Source organism: Rattus norvegicus, chromosome 4, assembly GCF_021556685.1.
Source record: "Rattus norvegicus strain SHRSP/BbbUtx chromosome 4, alternate assembly SHRSP_T2T, whole genome shotgun sequence".
Classification (NCBI taxonomy): Eukaryota; Metazoa; Chordata; class Mammalia; order Rodentia; family Muridae; genus Rattus; species Rattus norvegicus.
This window is the reverse complement of record NC_141537.1, coordinates 60,301,994-60,323,452: the sequence shown is the minus strand read 5'-3', so window position 1 is coordinate 60,323,452 and position 21,459 is coordinate 60,301,994. Positions and strand designations below refer to the sequence as shown.

At 42.8% G+C, this 21,459-nt stretch overlaps 1 protein-coding gene across 2 annotated transcripts; it reads left to right on the top strand.

Moving 5' to 3' along the window:
• The first annotated feature begins 269 nt into the window (after nt 1-269).
• Nucleotides 270-21,435, top strand: Tsga13 (testis specific, 13). 2 transcript variants are annotated; one of them, NM_001107851.1, is given in 8 exon segments: nt 282-358; nt 1,891-2,063; nt 3,397-3,466; nt 8,941-9,012; nt 9,952-10,158; nt 15,909-16,051; nt 18,187-18,314; nt 21,171-21,435. In NM_001107851.1, coding segments are annotated over 7 exon segments (813 nt in total). In that variant the 5' UTR covers nt 282-358; nt 1,891-2,040; the 3' UTR covers nt 21,341-21,435.
• The last annotated feature ends 24 nt before the right edge of the window (nt 21,436-21,459 follow it).

Below are 21,459 nucleotides of genomic sequence, written 5' to 3'. Positions count from 1 at the left end.
AGTGGTTAGGAGGAGTGTTTTTTAGAATGGGCATGGGTGTGGAAAGAATACCATGTGTGTATCACACACGTAGTGTGTTGAGAGATGGGATGAAAATGTTGGTTAAGGAAGAGACCGAGAGATGCTGGCCTGTCAGTGGGAGGAAGAGAAATGACAGGTTAGACACCTAAGAACTGACTGTGGAGATTTTTTTTTTTTAATGTGGGTCTTTGTCCTTTACATTCTGTCTTTAGAACAGCGTATTTCAGCATTCTAGGTTGCTAATCCTTCAGAATCCAGAAGAGAATTGCTGCCTTCGACACAGAAAGTTTCCCTGTTAAGGACTTGTCGCTTCTGAGATTTCCTTATGTCTTTAAAGGTACCACATGCCAAGTCCTTCTCCTTTCTCTCCCTTTCCTACTGCTCTCCCCTTCGTGCCTTCCCTTTCTTTGTCGTGGTCTCTCTATTTTGCCAGCTTACCCTCAACCTTCCGAACTCAAGGCTTCCTTCTCCTTCAGCCTTCTGAGTACTGGGACAACAGGCACGTGTCAACATGCCCAGATGTATCTTTCTGTTTTGAATGTAGTTTTTATTTCTGTGTGACTCTCTCCCTCCAGTCTTGGCTGCACACAAACAAGACGTACAGCTTCTTATTGGTAGCAAACTTTTTAATTTCAATTTTAATACATACTCAAAACTAGAGAGACAGTTCTAGGAAAACTAAACATGAAACAAGAAAAAGAACTTATTGACTCACTTCCCAAGAAGGGAACTTTCAGGATTTAATTCAATCTAGCTAGTCTGGACTTTTTGTTTGTTTAGCAAACTAGAGATAAATCCTAATGTGGGAAACCTATTGATATGAATTTGGAACATTTTCCCAAATGGTGGTTTTTACCAACAGTCTTTATCTTTAAAGCCCCCATAGGTTACCTGCCTTTATTTCTTACTAGTCAAAACAACAGCGACTAACCTTCCAGTTTAGGGGTTTCCCACGCCATCCTACAAGACTCTTCTTAAGTCCCACATCCTTGAGGAACCTCCTTCCTAAGCCTCATTAATCTCTCCTCTCTCTACATAGCATGTTCCCTAAGCTTGTACACACAGTTCTGACCGTCCGTATTAAGACATGTAGCAGAAACTGGAGAGGGCTCAGCACTTAAGAACGCTTGGTGCTCTTGCAGAGGACCTGAATCTTACTCCCAACAGTCATGTCAGGTAGCTCACAACCATCTTTAACTTTAGCTTCGGGGAAATCTGAGACCTCTGGGCTCTGCAGGCACCTGCACTCGTGTGCACATGTCCCTCATACATGATTAAAAGTAAAATGGCTCTTTTTAAAGAAAAGTATAGCAGTGCTATCCTAGATAGACAGATGCTCAAGTACACACCCACACCCACACACACACTCATGTGCACACACAGTCTCATGTGCACACACACACACACTCATGTGCACACACAGGTTCATGTACACACACACACACACACACACACACATACACACACACACACATTTTCTCAGCTTCTCAGGCAGTTGTAAGTTGAAAGAAAAGGGAACTGGAGAGTTGGAAGTGCCTCAGACTTTCCCCTTCCATTGTGCATATGATTTCATTTCATTTAGAATCCTTAAATAGGTAAATCTCACCACTGTCACCAGATTAGACTGTCACCTTTAAATCCTCCAGTTAATGACTTAACTTTACAGATGAAATTGAGACTTCTAAGAAATGAGGTCACTAATGCATTAGTGCATATGTTTTCTTTTTGTTTCAGGTTTCATAATTACTTCCCTTCTTCTCCCATCATTGGTTAAATAAATTCAATTTCTCAAGGGCAAGGATCACCATACTTTACTCAGCTCCCACATCTATAATACTATTTATTAATTGTCTCTTGTTTTTCACACAGGATCAAGATTGAGTCTGGGCACACGGTGTGTGCTAAGAAAAGAATAATTTATTGACTTGAAGCCTCGTAGGTCGTGAATCACTTAGAGGCACTGAGTTTAGGCCTCAGTGAATACTTGCTGCCAGTTGGTCCAGTTCTCAGGGAACAGCCATGGGCCCAAAGAAAAATTCCAAGTACGTAATCTTCTTTGCTAAGCTGTAAACACCAATTTCTACAAACTTTGTCATGCTTAACACCCTCAATGTTGTGAATCACGGAGTAGAGCTTTATTAAATATGTTTTAGTTGACTGTTTGCAGGAAAAAAAAAAACAGAGTTGGATCCGTATTTCATGTGGCAACAAAAGGATTTTTGCCAAAAACAAAGTACCGGGACTGGGGATTTAGCTCAGTGGTTAGAGTGCTTACCTAGGAAGCGCAAGGCCCTGGGTTCGGTCCCCAGCTCCGAAAAAAAGAACCAAAAAAAAAAAAAAAAAAAAAAAAACAAAGTACCAGGGTGCTCAAGATGAGTCTTGCTTGTATAAGGAAGAGCTTTTCATGTAGTTCAAGGTTTAAAACTGACCTTACAGAAGAGACTGAAATTCTGTGCACCTTTGTAAACACACAATTTTTTTTAAAGTTCTACAATAAAATTTATGCAATAATATTAACTATTATATACATACAGCAAGAGAATACGTCAAAAGAACATAGTCTTTAAGATATTAAGATTAAGTGAACTTAATTGAATCTACCCAATAAGCTTGGGAATATTTTTAAGCCCTTTAGTATGAACTTGGAGGACTGTGGATGTAGCTCAGTGAGAGAGCACTTGTTTGGCAAATGCAAGTCCCTAGACTCAGTCACTAGTGTGGGAAGAGAAGAGTCAAGAAGTCCAAAATATTTTATAATTAGGCATTGCAACTTCCTTCCTCCTCTCCCTCAAAGAGAATGGGTGTCTGGTGGAAGACAGAAAAGTAAGGGAACAACGGTTCATCACAAATGTCTGCCACTGGTGATTAACGTTACTACCCTAGTTCTAGAAAAAGAAACTTTTAGATGATTTGACCATGAGCCTAAGCAAAGCCAATAGGAATCAGAAAGTTTGTTGTGAAGTTCTCTGGCTATATTTCTTTTCATGACTGACCAGTTAGCCATCACTGCCCAAAGTCAGGGCCATTTCTATATGGAGGACAAACAAGTAGGCATTTGAAATAGCAGTAGGGTAGTCTAGAAAGAATTTCTTGGGCATTCTACTACAGCAACTTCTTTGAATGATCTAAGAAAAACCAAACCAGCTTATCAGATGTCCACTTACCTCAGAGAAGTCTACATTTGTGTAACTCGTGGATCTTACACTTTCCTTTCCTCAGCACACAAGATGGATATGAGTTCTATTCAATTTTTGAGCACCTAAGTTAGTGACCTCTCAAGCTAAGTACCCAACAGTCTTAGGGGGTCTGTAGACCTGCACAAAGACAGGACTGCGAGTCAGTAACACAACGGAATGTCCCACTCCTTTTTTTCAGGCTTCAAGAAAGTGGAGGATCAAAGACCTCTATTAAATTTGAAAAACAACTAGGTCCAGATGATGAAGAGGTAAGAAAAAAAAAAAAACAATCATATATGTCCCTATGTCACCTTTCCTTAAGATTGCTTAAACTATCTTACAAGTAGTGGGTTTATAAACTTTCTATGTGAAAGCAAAAGGGGACAAACATTTATATACAGAGTGAGATTAATGTATTCCATTTTTTAAAAAAAGGAGCAAGGAAGTTGTGGTAGCAAGGACAAATCATCAACAAATCAAGACACAAAACTAAAAACCAGTAACTTACCTTAGGAAATATTAAATCCTAACTCACCTAGACAGCAAGCTATTTTTTTAAATGTAAATTTCTGTTCGTTCGTTTGTTTGTTTCTCTAGACAGGGTTTCTGTGTAGCCTTGGCTGTCCTAGGACTTATTCTATTGACTGGTTGGCCTGGAACTCAGAGAGAGATCCACCTGCCTCGGCCTTCTGAGGGCTGGGGTTAAAGGCATGCACCATCATCAACTAGTTTATGCCACTTTTTAATTGATTTTAAAAGTTGCCACACAAAGTAGTGTTTAGTGTTTGCTGTTTTGTTTTATAGTACTAGAACCTAAATGCAGGTCCTCGTGCACACGAGTAATCTCTCTATCACTGTGCTAGCTCCACACCCCTGGTCTTAGTTGGGTTTCATTGCTACCATGAAACTCCATGACCAAAAATGGAGTTGGGGAGGAAAGGGCTTATGGGGCTTACATTTCCAGATCACAGTCCATCACTGGAGGAAGTCAAGACAGGAACTCGAACAGGGCTGGAATCGGAAGCAGGAGCTGATGCAGAGGCCATGGCAGGGAGGTGCTGCGTACTGGTTTGCTTCACAAGGTTTGCTCAGCCTGCTTTCTTATAGAACCCAGGGCCACCACCAGCCGGGGATGGCACCACCCACCGTGGGCTAGGCCCTCAACCATTGATCACTAACTGAGAAAATGCCATACAGCTGGATCTCGTGGAGGCGTTTCTTCAACTGAGGCTCCTTCCTATCTGGTGACAGTAGCTTGTGTCGAGTTGACAAACAAAACCAGCCAGTACAGTCCTCTCTTTACCTTTTGATACAGGGGACTCACAAAGATGCCCAGTATAACCTTGAACTCAAGATCTTTTGGCCTTTGCCTCTCCCTCTGTCTCTGTCTCCAGTAGTCAAGACTCAAGCCTATGCCACTAAGCCTGGCACAGTAATACTTTTCAATATGACATTGACTATGCCATATGTATGTGTCAGCATAATTTATTCCTGTGTGTCCCCCTCCTGCCACTGCTTCTCCATGTTTTCTAGCCTCCTCTTGCTGACCACTTTCTTGTGTCTTAAATAGCACCCTCTTCTGGGTTCATTTCACCTATATTGTGTTATCTACTGTCCTAGTTAGCGTTAACTGTCAACCTGACACAGTCTAGCCACCTGAGTAGGTAGTCTCAATAGAAAAATCACCCAGATCAGATTGGCCTGTAGGGGACTATCTTGGTTGTTAACTGATGTAGAAAGGCTTAGTCCACTGTCGGCAACACCATTCCCTGAGTAAGTGGTCTGTGCTAGAAAGCTGGCAAAGCATAAGCCTGGGAGTAAGCCAGCAATTCCTTCATGGTTTTCTGCTACAGGCTCTGGCCCTGACTTCCCTCAGTGATGGGCTGTGACTTGGAAGTGTAAGCCAAATGAATCCTTTCCTTCCCTAAGTTGCTTCTGACCAGTGTGTTGTAGTATTTTATCACAGCAACAGAAAAGACACTAGAACACCCAGCACCATGAGATCTCTTTTTTTCTTTGATGGTCTCTTTTCTTCTTTCACATACTCATGAGCAGACACACATACACGCACGCAACCCTTAAATCTAGTTTCTGTATATGAAAGGAAATGAGTGCATTTATCTTTCTGATTATGGCTGGTTTTACTTAATAGGTCCATCCATTTTCCTAAAACTACCATGATTTCATTGTTCTTTAAAGCTGAATAAAAATCCATTCTGTATATGGACCATGATGTCTTTATCCATTCGTCTATTGGTCATCTGGGCTGGTTTCCACTCTTAGTGATTGTGAAGGCAGTAAGCACGGATGTGCATCCATCTACAGAGATGGTATATGTTGATTTAGGATGGTATAGCCATGGTAGCACTATTTTTAATTCTTTTGAGAAGCTTCCACACGGACTTCCATGGTGGCTACCCTAGTTCACACTCCCATTAGCAGTGCATAAGGGTTTCAAGACCACCGCTAAAAGCAAAATTCCATTAGATACATTGGTTGCTTCCCCGAGATTATCTCTTTCAAGTGAATTTTTGAAGCCAACTTTTATCTTACCAACGACAATGTAAATCAACATAACAAAATTAAAAACATATTCCAATTTTTAAGCTTAGTCAACTGCTAGAGGCTAGTTTGTAACAGAGGGTGCAATTCCTCAGAAAAGTCCAGAAGTTAGACTATTTTCCTTAGAGACTTTTCACCCTAAAGATAATTTTTAAAAACTTTAAGAGAAAAAAAAAGGCCTTCAAACCTCTTGCCAAAGCAAAATTTTCTTAGTTTTCAAATATATGTGTGTATATTTATGTATATATAGTATATGTATATACACATATACATATACATAGTTTCACACAATATACTTGTGAAGTGTGTCTTTCATAACTTTTGTTTTGAACAAGTAGAAATTAGTTTTTCAAAAGATAAAAATGAAGCAATCATTAGTGATCTGTCCCATGTTTGTCCGCACCCCTCCTGACAAGTGCCTACACTCCTTCTTTCCATCCTCTTCTAACCCAAAGCCCCAACCCTGGCATTGTTCTCCTGAAGTATGGTGTATTCTTCCCTCCTAGGTTCCACCCATTCTCCCGTCTCCTTTGTCTTTGCTTCTAACTTCATTCACTTTCCAGTGGGTGCCTCCTTTCCCCTGAACCCCATCTTCCTCTGACACCTCTATGGAGACAGAGCCCCTTCAAAGCTGATGATCCACACAGAATGGTCTGTGTCCTCTTATCCTGACTTCCGAGTTTGTTAAGAATGTAATTCGTGGGGGGCTAGAAAGATGGCTCAGCGGTTAAGAGCACTGACTGCTCTTCCAGAGGTCCTGAGTTCAAATCCCAGCAACCATATGGTGGCTCACAACCATCTGTAATGAGATCTGATGCCCTCTTCTGGTGTGTCTGAAGATGGCTACAGTGTATTCATATACATTAAATATATAAGTATTTTTAAGAGGGGGGGGTTGGGGATTTAGCTCAGTGGTAGTTTGGTCCTCAGCTCCAAAAAAAAAGAATGTAATTCATGGTCTCTGCCTCCTGTGTTGTTCTTACTTTCCCTCATCCTTAGATAACCCAGGGCTAAGGGCATGGAGAGGAGCTCTACCTCCGTCAGTCCAAATAACAGCATTACCATCAACACAGTGAGGCTAACAAGTAGACAGGAGCAACATCAACATTTAACTTTTCTGGGCTGGAGAAATGGCTCAGCAGTTAAGAGCCATTTTTAAAAAAAAAGATTTATTTATTTAATGTATGTGAGTACACTGTCTCTGTCTTCAGACACACCAGAAGAGGGCATTAGATCCCATTACAGATGGTTGTAAGCCACCATGTGGTTGCTGGGAATTGAACTCAGGACCTCTGGAAGAGCAGTCAGTGCTCTTAACCACTGAGCCACCTCTCCATCCCTAAATAAATATTCTTAATTTTTTTAAACTTTTCCACATCTCTAGAAGAATTATATTTGCAGAGATATTTAGAAATGCAGACTGCTCTCTCTTCTCCCTTGTCCGGTGAGCGTTAGTTCCCGGCTCCATTGGCAGAGTTGTCTCTGAAGGTCTCTGAAAGATACTTCTTAGGTGGTTGTTCTTTTGTAACTGATTTTCTCCTTAATGGTTAGCCCCACCACCATGCCTGTGTTGATGTCCCTGATTTTCCTCCTATATAGGGAAAAGGAAGAGGAAGGGTGTTATTCCACCTGCCTATTGCCCTTCAATTTCAAGTGACATCCTCTGTGTGTGTGTGTGTGTGTGTGTGTGTGTCTGTCTGTCTGTCTGTCTGTCTCAGTGCATGTGTGTCTTGTCTGTATGTGAGGGTCTTGTGGAGAGGCATTGAGGGTGCTTGTGTCTGTGTCTGTGTGTGAGGTTCTGTGTGTGAGTGTGTGTGTGTGTGTGTGTATGTCTGTGTGTGAGGTTCTGTGTGTGTGTGTGCGTGTGTGTATGTCTGTGTGTGAGGATCTGTGTGTGTGTCTGTGTGTGAGGGTCTTGTGGAGAGGCATTGAGGGTGCTTGTGTCTGTGTCTGTGTGTGAGGTTCTGTGTGTGTGTGTGTGTGTGTGAGGTTCTGTGTGTGAGGGTCTGTGTGTGTGTCTGTGTGTGAGGGTCTTGTGGAGAGGCATTGAGGGTACTTGTGTCTGTGTCTGTGTGTGAGGTTCTGTGTGTGTGTGTGTATGTCTGTGTGTGAGGGTCTGTGTGTGAGGTTCTGTGTGTGAGGGTCTTGTGGATGGTACATGTGTATGTGTCTATGGAGACAGGAAATCATCCTCAGGTTTTGTTCCTTGGGAATCATCTGCCTTGGTTTTGGAGACAGTCTCACTGGCCTCACTAAGCAAGGAGCACTAGGGTTCTATCTGCATTTGTCCTCCTGGAGCTGGGTTTACAATCGTGTGCCCTGACTCACAGGTTTTTGAGAGGTCTCTGTGGATCTCTTGCTCATGTGACAAGCACCTTTCTGGACTGAGTTATCTCCATAGCCCCTTTACATGGAACTAGGCAGGTCCCCATTACCATCCACATCCTTCCCATTTCAGAATCCTGCTCTCCTGGCTCTAGACCTTGTTCCAGAAACAGCAGGATAAAACCGAAGCAGAATAGGTTCTCCTCATTAATGTCCAGAAAGGACCTAGTAAGAATGAGATGAGGCCATACTGTTTCGTGGTGGGACTATGGCACCAGAAAGTTAACTCAGTGGATAAAATGCTTGCACCACAAGCCTGAAGGACCTGAGGTCAGATCCCCAGGTCAAGGTTGGGAATGTGGCTCTGTTGGTAACATTCTTGCCTAGCATGCACAGAGCCCTGGGTTAAAGCCCCAGTCCTGGATGAAACAAGCATGATGGCACATGCCTGGAGTCCTAGCACTCGAGAGGTGGAGGCAGAAGATCAGAAGTTAGCTTGGGATACAAGAGACTGAATGCCAATTTTTTAAAATGTAGCAGTGTGGACCCATAACTCTAATATTTTGGGGGAACTGGACAGAGACAGGAGGATTCCTCGGGTTTGCTTTCCAGCCAGTCTTGCTAAATCAGTGAGCTCTGGGTTTTGTCAGAGACACTATCTCACAAAACAAGGTGAAGAGAAAGATACCCAGTGTTGGCCTTTGGCCTGTGCCACCAGCACCACCAGAACCACCATCACCACCACTTCCACCATTGCCATTACCAACACACACACTCAGAGAGGCAGGGAGGGAGAGGGACAGGAAGAGAGAACGAGGTGTGACTTGAGACCACTAATTCTGCTCCTTGTCTTCAGATGTATGACACGACTGCACAGTCGAAATTTGTCCTAAAGAACCTCAGACACTACACAGTCCATCCAAATATGGTAGGTGAAATGCATATCCCCAGAGACCTCGAAGGGCAGATTTCAGCAATGGGTCCAGAGCCCTGACTTCAGAGTATCCCCAGTTTCCAGGATGGGAAACCGGAACCACTTCTGGGGATACAGTGCTGGGACTTGGTTGTGAGGTGGGAAGAGAAACGTGGGGAGAAAGGGATCCCGGTTCATTTTATCCTTCACTGGAGCAAGTATAACCAGGGAAAATGTGTGATCCATGCTCCTTCCTCCCTGCCCCCTCTAGTCTTCCTGTTCAGAGAAAAGCTAGCACGGTGGTGACTGTCCCTTCCCCACCCACACCTCTGGTGACTCACTGTGCTTCGTGACTGACTTTCTCTGTTAACACACTCTGGAGCTCGTTTGTAAGGCCTGTGCTGGAGAGAGATGGTGGCGGAAATAAGAGAAAAGCCGAGCTTGGCTCCCACTCCCAGGGTTTCCCCTCTGCTTCAGAGACAGGCATAGAAAGGCGAATCAGGCTGAGCCACATACAACTCCTATTTGTGCCAGGAGGCTGAGTGACGCCTCCTCTCCTCTCCTCTCCTCTCCTCTCCTCTCCTCTCCTCTCCTCTCCTCTCCTCTCCTCTCCTCTCCTCTCCTCTCCTCTCCTCTCTTCTCCTCTCCTCTCCCCTCCCCCCTCCCCTCCCCTTCCTTCTTCTTTCGTTTTTTTTTTTTCCTTTTTGTGAATGACTTTAATCATCTTGTTCTGTTACTATGGAAACCCCTCTGCTGCATTTCCCCCAAGCCCCTTGTCTATTTGCAGCTCCAGAGGAAGGCTGTGACAGAGAGCTTCCAAAAGTTTCAAATCAACAAATTTAAAGGCAGATTTGTTTAGGCCCTGCTCAGCCTCTTAGCCTACCCTGTAGGGGGGGGGGAATAAATTAACCAACAGATTCCTTGGTCTGCCTGGAAATCTTTCTCTCCCCTCAGGCCCAATACTATGAGCCTTTGAAGCCCAGTAAACTGCAGAGATTCCTGACTCAAAGGAAGAAGACCAATAGTTTCATGGTAAAGGTGACAGAGTATGATCAGGACATGACGTTACTGCTCATGACCAACAACCCGCCACCCTACTCCATCGGCCAGCAGGAAAATAATGGTGCTCCCATATACTTTCCCCCAGAGTTCCAGTTAAAGGTAATGGTGCCCAAGAAAGTCTCCTAGCAGCCTATGTATGGACCAGAGGGAGGCAGGGGTTGGAGTAAACACAGAGAGCCAACCTAAGCTAGAGAAGGGTTACCAGGATGCTCCTACCTGGTAGGCCCAGGCTATATACTCCATGAAACCAGAAGTGCTGAATTTGAAGTTAGTGGGGGACTACGCAGCAAGACACTGCTGTCTTAAAGTGACACACGAAAAATAATGGCTGAACATTTTCAGTAAGCTTAAAAACCAGAACGAGACCATAAAGATAGTCATAGGACAAATTCTGTCCTGATGAGGTCTCGACATCTAATAAACGACACACATTAGAACAATTCTAATGTAACAGGACATGCGAATGATGCAAGAATACTTAGAATTAAAAATATTAAAATTAAATTATAATTAAAACTATTAGGATATAGAAATTACATACACTAGAGAAGAATCTCCCTGTTGGGGAAAAGGGAGCAATCAAGGAGGAGACTCACTAAGACAGAATAGGAGAAATGTTCTGATCTGAGGGATGTGGGAAGAAGGCTTGGGGACGCAAGGGATAAAGACAGGAGATAAGAGGTGCAATCAGGGGTTTGGGGATTTAGCTCAGTGGTAGAGCGCTTGCCTAGCAAGCACAAGGCCCTGGGTTCGGTCCCTGGCTCAAAAAAAAAAAAAAGGTGCAATCAGATTTTCATTTTAGAAGGAACGTTTGCAGGTTGAAGGAAGGTAGGTACATTAGTTGTAAAAGAGACAAAATCCAAAAGAGGTTAGCTGTAATGTTACTTTAATACTTGAGGTGAGCAGTGCTGAAAATCTGAACTAAATTCAAAGGAGCAGAGGAAGTGAAGAAAGTCAATTTAAGGGATATTTGGGAGTCAGGAGCTGAGGAAAAGATTGACAACCTAGAGAGCGAACCCAATCTAACGGGAAGAAATTAAATAAGTTGACAGTACAGACGAAAGAATCTTATAGAGATTAGAGTCTTGGAATGGGGTAGCCCAAAGACCAATCCTTAGAGAAAACTGTAGGGTGGGAGTTGGTACTTTCAAAATCACTAGATGGATGGCAGTGAGAGACGCCAAAATGCGGTGATCTATCCATGGATTTGTTGTGTGAGGTCTCAGAATCTGTGCCCATCTACAGTAACTTCAAGTGCTTATTGTGACAGTGGGGGTAAAGTGCTTCTGAGAAAGGAACAGATACAAATGTAGCCAGGGCTGCTCTCCTTAACACAAAGAAGGGGGGAAAACCAAGTGTGTAACCTGAGTGCACTAAGAGCTTTCTTTCCAAAACTGTCCCTAGTGAGTCCCTGCAGTCAGGGGCAGGACCTGATTGTCCTCCCGTGGATGTGGTCCTGGTGGCACTTTATTAGTGGGTAGTATTAAAGACCGGATTCTAAAGACTGGAATGGCTCTTTAATGTTCCTGATACACCCCTCCCCTACTCCGCTTGTTCCTGGATTACATCTCGGAAAAGAATTTTCTACTGTGCCTGGGCACAATCTAGAGTCCAGTAGGCAACCTGAAGAATGTGCACATCAACGATTGTTGCTTCCATTCCCTTCCTAATGCCTCTGGCTCTGCCACCGTCTCTTGTGAGAATGCCTAGGAAACTTTGTCTTGCACACTATAACCACATCTCTATTCCGAGTATGGAACAGATATCAGACCCAGTGTGACAAAATTCCTAGGCTGGTAACTGACCTGTGGTACAGACTGGTCCTTCTCCAAACCCAAACAAGCTAAAACCAAAGCAACCACTCTACTAACCGCCAAATCACTGAGTAAATTACAGGGTTTTTTGTTTGTTTGTTTGTTTGTTTTTTTAAGTTCTAAGCACCTGAATTAGAACACAAAAAGATTAGGGCAATGGGAATGAAAATTGAAAGACCACACAGGGTGATGTCCTAAAAGAACCAGACCATGGGGAAGAATGGTGGTCCAAGGGCCAGGAATGTAGCCAGGTGACGTTATAGGGAAGGGAGGAAACAGGAATGGGGGAAGGAGATAGATATAGTCCTATAGATTGTATCCCTTGTATCTCTCTATAGGCATGCATATATGGAGGTTAGGAAAGGGCAAAAGGCTACAGAGGCTTCAGAGTTTGAGAAGGAGAGAGGGAGAGGGAGGGGTAAAGAGGAGAGTGGAGGAGGAAGAAGAGACAGGAAGAACATAGAAGGGACTTGTAATGGTGTGTTATGCTTAAGTCAAGATGGCAACTCTCCACTCATGCTGCCTTGGCTTCTCTTTTTTTTTTTTTTTTTTTTTTTCTTTTTTTCGGAGCTGGGGACCGAACCCAGGGCCTTGCGCTTGCTAGGCAAGCGCTCTACCACTGAGCTAAATCCCCAACCCCGCCTTGGCTTCTCAATAACGTTCAGTTCCTGCTTATTTGCTTTTAACGGTTAACAAAAGGGAAAAGGAGCCAAAAAGGGCTTTATTTTTGTGAAGAGGTGTAAAATGATTTATATTATTTTAGCTAGCCCATACAAAGGACACAAAATCCTGGTATTGTAACTTACTTCCCAGCCATATGTCCCTTGTCAGATGTGGTGGACCCGAAGTGAAATGGATCCTGAGGACAGACTGATGGAGTGGAAATAACCCAGGCGAGAATCAAACAACAAGTACCTAGGGACACATGGCTGGGAAGTAAGTTAGAATAACTCAAAACCTGCTCAATCTGGGTTTACAGCCCATAAATAAAATACCAGGATTTTATGTCTCTTATACAGGCTAGGTCAAATAATATAAACCATTTTACAAGGAGAGCGGGTGGCAGGTGGAGGTCGGAGGACAACCTGCGGGGTGTCAGCTCTCTCCTTCCAGCATGCAGGTCCTGGGGATTGAACTCAGACCATCGGACTTGACAATGGGCCCCTTTTATCTGCCCTCACCACCGAGCCACCTCCCCATCCCCTTTGTTTTGTTTTGGTTGTTGCTGTGTTGTTGTTCAGACCCAGTTCTGCAAAGGTTCCTGCTGTTTTTAATGGTAGGGTCATTAGCTCCATTTTAGTCTTTTGGTTGTTCTGCTTCATTAAGTCACCTATTAAATAATTTTCATAAGGTCCTATATCTCCAGACTAAAACAGCGTAAAGAGAAGGAATTCAGAATTAAAAAATGCAATAAGTTCAGTGGCGATACCAAGTTTTTTTTTTTGTTTTGTTTTGTTTTGTTTTTTTTAAAGGCTTTCAAGTTACGAAAGAAAAAGCTTATGATGTCAATTGATAGCTTGGTCAATGGTTCAACAAACCTTTCTCTTCCACGATGTGCCAGCCCCTATGAAAGCTAAGACACTAAGGATGTATTATTGGTGATTAATCGAAAGTCAGTCTCTGCTTTACTGAAGTGGGAGTCTACTGATTTAACTATCTATGCAGACCGCAGGCAAAGAAGCAACCATGCAGATCATGTATAATGTGACAGGTGCTTTGAAAACACTCGGAAAGGAGGAGTGGAATGCGAGTGGGAGGTTTAGATAATATGATTCAGGGAGGTGTTCAGTAGAGGTTATGACTATTCAATAGACATTTTAAAGGAGCCAGGGGACCGATCATGTGATTGCTGCTCCCAGCATACTGGGAGCATTTTATATAGCCTCACGTTAGGAAAACATTACTCGTAACTTTCTTTAGTGAGATAAATCACAAGAATAAGGCAATTCAAACCGAGTCAGGTGACGAATAGTTCAAACCCTTGACACTGCCTATCTTGGGAGAAACAGAGCCTAGGTGGAACCTAGTGGATTTTTTTTAATTGAGCGTGCTATGTAAGAGGTACTGGATTCATTCTGCTTCAACTATCTTGGAAAAAAAGCTACAAGGAGATGCGTATTAGTTGATTAAAAGTGAAGCTTTAATTAAGATTAGCATCATCGTCATTATGATTAGTGTGTGTGTTACACGGAGAAGGTGGCGGAGGCAGGTGTGTATTAGAATGTGTGGACATGGGCTGGAGAGATGGCTTAGCTGTTAAAGGATAGGCTCACAACCAAAAATTTAAGAATGTGTGGCTGTCAGGAGATGATTTTGTGAAATGACCTCTAGGTTTGGAACACAGGTTTTCAGGCTTGAACAGCAAATACCTTTACCTGCTGAGGCAGCTTACCAGACTGTTAGGTTGGCTTCGCTTTGTTTTTAGGTATAAGGCAGTTGGATCACTTGACAGGAAAACGATGGATGGGGTGTGAGAGCCAGATGGACAGTCAGACTGGATTGAATGGAGTCTGAAAGCTTTTGATTGTGTGACCTTTAGGAATGGTGAAATTATGACCTCATAAGACCTTCATTCTATGCATGGCCTTTCCACAGCAGAAAAAAAAAAAAAGAAAAAAGAAAAGAAAAAAAAAAAAAAAGAACATAGCATCAATAAGGATGTCTCCAAGGAAGTAAGGTAGAGTTCCATGGGTCCGTTTCCCAATTTACTCCTAAATATTTGGTCTCCCAAGCAATTCACAGATCAGGTCTGTTTTAAGTGTCCTCTGTCAGAGACACAGACAGGCACACCTGTGTCTTTACCCAATGTCAGAACTCATTAAATAGCAAGAAAGTCACAAGTGACATTGCTTCCTTTGGTTGCCTGCAATTTGCCAAGCCGTCCTGATTTCCCTTGACAGCTGGCTGCAGGCAAACACAGATTGTTTTATTACAATCTTAGCTACTAAAATCTCTCGACTTTGTGCACATTACATGTCTCATGGTGAATCCATCCACCCATCCATCCTCTCACCCACAAATGTGAAAGTTTCAGAATGTCTAGAAAGAGGATATAGAGGCTTCAGAGTTTAAGAAGTTTAAAAGGACCTTACTGGAGGCATAGGCAGAGAGCTAGTATGGATTCAAGAAAGAAGCACCATGGGTGGTTAGATAAGATTAGCAATCTATCTGGAGAAGAACCCAGTTTGAAAGCTACTGGAAGCACAGAGCTAAGTGGCGTCGTTGCAGGGGGGTCCAGCTGAGCCTCAGAGGCATAGGACTGTGGAGATGAGGTCCAGTGTGGGGTCTGGATAGACGAAGGAATGGCTGGATAGGGAGGATATCGAGTAAGCCTTGCCAAGTAAGTAGTGGAGACAAAGCTGAGCCCAAGCCACAGGGGCAGTCAACAGTTCTTGAGCTGTCAGTCCCTTGGTACACACACTGCTCAGATGACTCATCGTTGGGGCTGCCATCGACCTGGTGTTAGGTGTCTTTATGGAGTTCAGGAGAGCGTGCCATGCCATTCAGTCTTAGGAGTAAGATATTTATCAGTCTGCTTCAGGGTTGGTGCTAAACAGAAGATGGTTTCTACATGTGCTGCAAAATATAGAAGAATCATCCTCTTCTGCGTTGGCTTTCAAAAATGGAGCCCAAAATTCCTTTGTTAAATGGGGTCACCCAAGAAAAGGAACAGCTAAAAGTCACTGTTTTACACAATATGGAGTAACTTAGAGCAGGGCACAACTTTACTGCCATAAACTGTTCCAACTCAGGAACTTCCTCTGCCATTAATTTTCAGGGGCCCATGACTAAAGTCTAGCCATTTACTCAGGAAATTGACCTAGTTTTGGGAAAGTCACCTGAGGACAAAACGGGTCTTTCCCCACTTCCTCTCTTTGTGGTCTTTGTGGTTTTTGAGTTCTCACTTACCCTCTGATAGGTCTGCCATTTTAACATTTCACCTCCCATTGTGATTTAGTCTAGGAACTCAGTTTTCGTTTTTAAAATTCTAGAGACTCAGCTTCCTTCCCTCTTCACTCTTTTCTCCCCTCTCAGGAAACTGTCTATCGCCGCGAACCCAACAAAAATGACTTCCTTCCCACAATGTCTCAGAAAAAGAAGTTAAAACCAGTTCTGAAGCCAATCTTCCCTATGAAACGGATAGGTGACCCTAACTTCAAGGGACAACAATGGTTTAGGTGAAGTGCTAGCTCTTACTGGGCCTGTTGTTTTCTGTTCTCTTTCCCTTGTGCACATTGCTGTATAATTTAGCAAGGACAAATGGAAACCCAGGGAGATTTAGATAAGGTCAACTGGAAGAGGATTCGCCGAAGAAGCTTCCCCACGTAGTTTTGGTTGTAAAGATGTCAGAACACATGACATAAATGTCCGTGACATAAATGTCGTCTTCATCAATAGAGCCTTACCTTCGGGTAAGGGAGACACAGTAGGACTAAGACACGGTGTGAACTCATAGAGACGGTGGCAGCTCATACAAGATCTTCCCAGGTTCAAGACAGAAGGGTCCCAGCACTGACAGGGAGAAGTAGACACCAGATTACAGTTTCATAACCAAGCAACTATCTGTATTTCATACCTGCTGGCAAAGGGAAAATTATTTTTTTCCAATGGAGTCTCACTAGGTATATCAACCACATTTCAGGGTAGGCCCCATGTTCAGGAGTTGTTGGGCAGCACAACAAAACAAATTCAATGACAATCTTATAGACTTTTAATTTTTCTCTCTTTCTTTTTTCTCTTTCTTCCTTCTTTCTTTTTCTTTCTTTTTCTTTTTTCTTTTCTTTTCTTTTCTTTTTTTTTTTTTTTTTGAGATATGGTTTCTCTGTGTAGTCCTGGCTGTCTTGGAAGTCATTCTGTAGACCAGGTTAACCTTGAACTCACAGAGATCCACCTACCTCTGCCTCCCGATTGCATGGATTAAAAGCATGCACTAGCATGTCCAGCTTGATTTTTGTGTTTCTTTTTGTTTGTTTGTTTTTGGTGTTTTTTGCTTTGTTTTTGTTTTCAATTTTTTTTGAGACCAAAGAGAAAATAGAAAGTTGGAATGAATAGGGTCAGGGAGGAATTGGGGGAGGGAAATCACTTTCAAATATTTTTGTATGAAAATGTTTTATTTTTATTTTGTTTTTTAAAGACAGTTTTTTTCTTTCTGTGTAACCTTGGCTGTCCTGGAACTCACTCTGTAGACCAGGATAGCCACATACTCAGAGATAAACCTGCCTCTGCTTCCCAAGTGCTGGGATTAAAGGTGTGTACCACCACTGCTTGGTTTGTGTGAAAATGCTTTATTGAAACATTTTTCAATAAAAAAATCCATATAAGATATAGCTTCCCAACACAGTCTATATCATTACTTATATGCTAATAATAGAAACACAGCCATGCAAAACTAAAGTTTCCACTAACAGTAATTTCAAGAGTGAAGGAAAATGTATTTAAAGGTGTGGGTTTTGTTTTTATTTTAGTGTGTGTGTGTGTGTGTGTGTGTGTGTGTCTAAGTACTGTATCAGCATGTACACCTGCATGCCAGAAGGGGGTATCAGACCCCATTACAGATGGTTATGAGACACCATGTAGTTGCTGGGAGTTGAACACAGGACCTCTGGAAGAGAGGTTTTAACCACTGAGCCATCTCTCCAGCCCTAAATGTTTGTATTTTGAGGATATAGAAAAACAAAAGTGTGAGGTAAGGACAAGAGGAACAAATGCTATGCAGATACAAAGAAGAAGGAGGTTTTTGAAAGCTGGGGAGATGACTCAGTAACATGCTCGCTGAGCTCACTTGAGGACCTAAGTTTAATCTCCAGAATCCATGTTAAAAAGCCAGGTGGTGTGGAGCAAACCCATTATGCCAGCACTGGGAAACAGCAGGATCCTTGGAGACCCCTGGCCAGATATTCTAGCAAACCCCAGATTCAGTGAGAAGAGGGTAGAATGAGGAAGACACCCAAAGACGTCTCTGGCCTCCACACTTGCATGCACACATGTGCATGTGCATGAACAGATGAATGCACACATGTGAACAAATTTTTTTTAGCAAACATTAAAAGGTTTTATTTGAAACTATTCATAGGAGGAGATTTTTATTTAATACTGAGAAGAGAGAGGATTCTGGAATATGCTGCCAGGTTTGCAGTGTGTTAAGCTCTCAAACCCTCCCATTTTTTTTTAAAACCAAGAACCCCAACTTTCTGGTCATTGTCCTTTCTTCTTTCTTGGGATCTGTGAGGATATAGCTGACTTTGAGGTGACCAGTGCCATTAACCTGCATCCCTGGACCAACCAAGTATGATTTTTTTTTTTTTTGGTTAAGGTTTTCTACTGACAAGGATTTCAAGATTGAAGGGAGGTATTCTGAAGTCCACGCTTTAAGGAAACAGAAAAAAATGTATCCTAATCTCATCTTTGCCCCAGTCGACCAGAGAGAGACAAGGAAACAAGGTAAGGTCTCCTGTTTCTGTAATGTGATTTACTGGACCTAGAAGTGGGTTGGAGACAGAATCTACTTGTCTGAGCTGGCATCTTTTGTGATGTGTCCAAACACTAATTTTCCTAGGAGAAGGAAGTTAAGATGACTATTTTAATACTCAAATTTCAAGAAGGTTCAAGAAGATATAAGGGTTTCCTGAACTGTATCATCCAACACTTTGATAGTTTTTGCCTTACTGAGGTATTCTAAAGGCTAAAAACAAACATCCCTCAAACCAAATAATACTATAATTGCTGACAATTGTGATTTTGATATTTAGGTACATATAGGTTGAAATGTTTATCTGTGCACTACCTTCATACTTTCTGGAAAATTGCTTTAAAGGGCCAAAGGTTAAGTGAGTCCATTGCAAGTCAAATGTAGTGGCTCACACCTTTAACCCCTGTACTTGAGAGGCAGAGGCAGGCAGATCTCATGAGTTTGAGGCTAGCCTGGTTTACAGAGTGAGTTCAAGGACCTGTCTTGAAACAACACCACCAGAAAAAGTATGTTGTCTCTCAGAGACCCATGAGTCTCTGTGGGATAAAGGTGAGACTGGGGTAAAGGAGGGTTGGGACCAGGTTACATAGACAGTATACTGAGACTCCTCAATATATTGTCTCTCATTTGATGACACTCCTGGGGGCCTCTGTGTCAGACTCTTACTAAACACCAAAGGTACCAGCAGTCTAGACCAAGAAAGGTCTTGTACATTATATAAACATGGGATTAGATTGTCTCCGTTGTATGGTTGGGACTCACTACGTAGCAGTTTCAGGGTATCAAATACACAACTGTATATTAGACACGCACGGACGGACCTTTAGACGCACAGCCATCGCTTTAGCATAAGGCAGTCATTTCCTAGATGAATGGGTTCTATTGCACCACTCTTCCACTGGCTCCTTTGGTCTTCTCTGTTCCTCCTATACCGATTTGCTACCCCTTCCATGCTGTCCCTACCCATGCTTCTCCTCGATTGCCCATGTACAACTAAAACCAATCTATAGAGAGGAAAAAACAACAACCAACCAAACAAAAACAAAACCCCGCCCCCCACTGGATCAATGTTGAAAGGAGCTGAAGCAGCAGAGCGATGCAACTGGCTTAAAAGAGCTCAGCCTCAACCCCCCCCCCCCCCCCCCCAGTTTATTCACTCTTCCTCATACTCCTCTGACACTACCTGTTTTGGGCAATTGCCAGGCTTCACGTCCCTGTCCCTCCCTAACTCTTAACGACTGTGGTTTAAGGGATAAGAGGGCTCCTCCTCTGAAGTTTGTTTCATTTTCAGCCACAGAACATAGACGAGAAAGAATATGGGTCAGACTTCATACGAGGCAAACGAGGCAACTACATTCATTAGCATAGTATTTAAAACTTGAAATTAGGTTTATTCGTTTTTATTTTGTGTATGAGTGTCTTGCCGGTATGTACGTCTGCTTACCTCTTGTGTGCTAGGTGCCCACAGAGATCAGAGAAGAGGGCATCAGATCACCTGGAACTAGAGTTAATGATGGTTGTGAGCCACCACGTGGATGCTGGGAATCGAACTCAGGTCCTCTGTAAGAGCAATAAGTTCTCTTAATCACTGAGCCATCTCTCCAGCCCCTAACATAGTACTTTTAGTCGGGATGGAGTTACCATCTTAAGTGGCACCATTATTAAGGTTTAGGCACATTATTCAGTTGAATTTAAATATGGTGGGAAATTTTTTTTTCTTTTGGTTTTTTTCAAGACAAGGTTTCTCTGTATAGCCCTGGCTGTCCTGGAACTTGCTGTATAGACCAGGCTGTCCTTGAACTCAAAGATCTGATCTGCTGAGATTAAAGGTGTGTGCTACCCTTTCCAGCTTGGAATTTTTCTTAAGGATATGTAATCTAAGCTAGGTAAGACCTTTTCTAATTTTTCAAGAGCCCTGTCCCTGGCAGGATGAGTTAGATATCCATGTATAAAGTAGTGTGTCAGCCTTCGGCTCTAGTGTCATTTATGGTGACTACATATACCCTCTCCAAGTGTGAGTGCTTTACTCTTGTACCTAAAACGGACAGACAGTTATGGTACATTTCCTCAACAATAACAAATCTGCCAGGGCGTTTTACTAGTGGTGCCATTTCAAGCTAATATCTTCTCTGTCCCCCATCATTGTTTGTGTGTGTGTGTGTGTGTGTGTGTGTGTGTGTGTGTGTGTGTGAGAGAGAGAGAGAGAGAGAGAGAGAGAGAGAAAGAGAGAGAGAGAGATCTGAGAAGTGAAGTTTGGTTAGAAGGTTGCCCAAGAAGTAAACCACACCCTCCATGGAGGACTGTAGTTAAGATCTTAGACAACTCCCTAAGAACAGGTGAAGCTGGAAAGACCAACTAGGAATGTGATGCCTCCGATGCCCAAGGTATTAAAAAGTGTGTTTTTCATACTCTGAGACGAGGACAAAACAAAAACAAAAAACAAACAAACAAACAAACAAAAAACCCCAAAAAACCAAAAAAAATAAAACACCAAACCAAACCAAATAAAACAAACCAAAAAAAAAAAAAAAAGGAAAAAACATTTGGAAAGGCACTGAGGCACGTGATTGTCCCTTAAATTGCTTGAGTGTTAGTCAGTATGGTCACAGATTGAATCACTTGAAAAGGGTGAAAGCTACGTAGACTACACTGGTTTGAGTGAAGAAGGAATCATAAGAGGCTGGGAATGGCAGTCCCAAAATCCAACCTCTTGGTAAGAGTTAAGACCAGCTTTCCGGTCTCTCCAAAAGGATCACATCATGTCTTCCTTTTAGTACCCGTTTAGTGCTCTCAGAGTCGAACATTCTGTGTCCTGTGCTTTGTCATAGTTTCCATGAAGTCGGCGGATGAAACACCAACTTCGCAAGTGCTTTGGGAACCATTGACATTTTCAAAGCTCCTAGAAGAGAAGCCTACAAGAAGTGTGCCAGGGGAGAGCTGCTTTCGCTATGGAAGGGCCCAGCAGTGGGTGGTCAAAAATGCGGCTGTCATTAAGTGAAGACAAATCCTTTAAGCCCCTCTCTGCGCTCTCCAAGAACTGAGGGGACCTGGAGAAGTCACCAACCAAATAAAGTTCCATGTTTGTAGCCTCAGACCTGAGTTGTAGAGGTTGTGGAG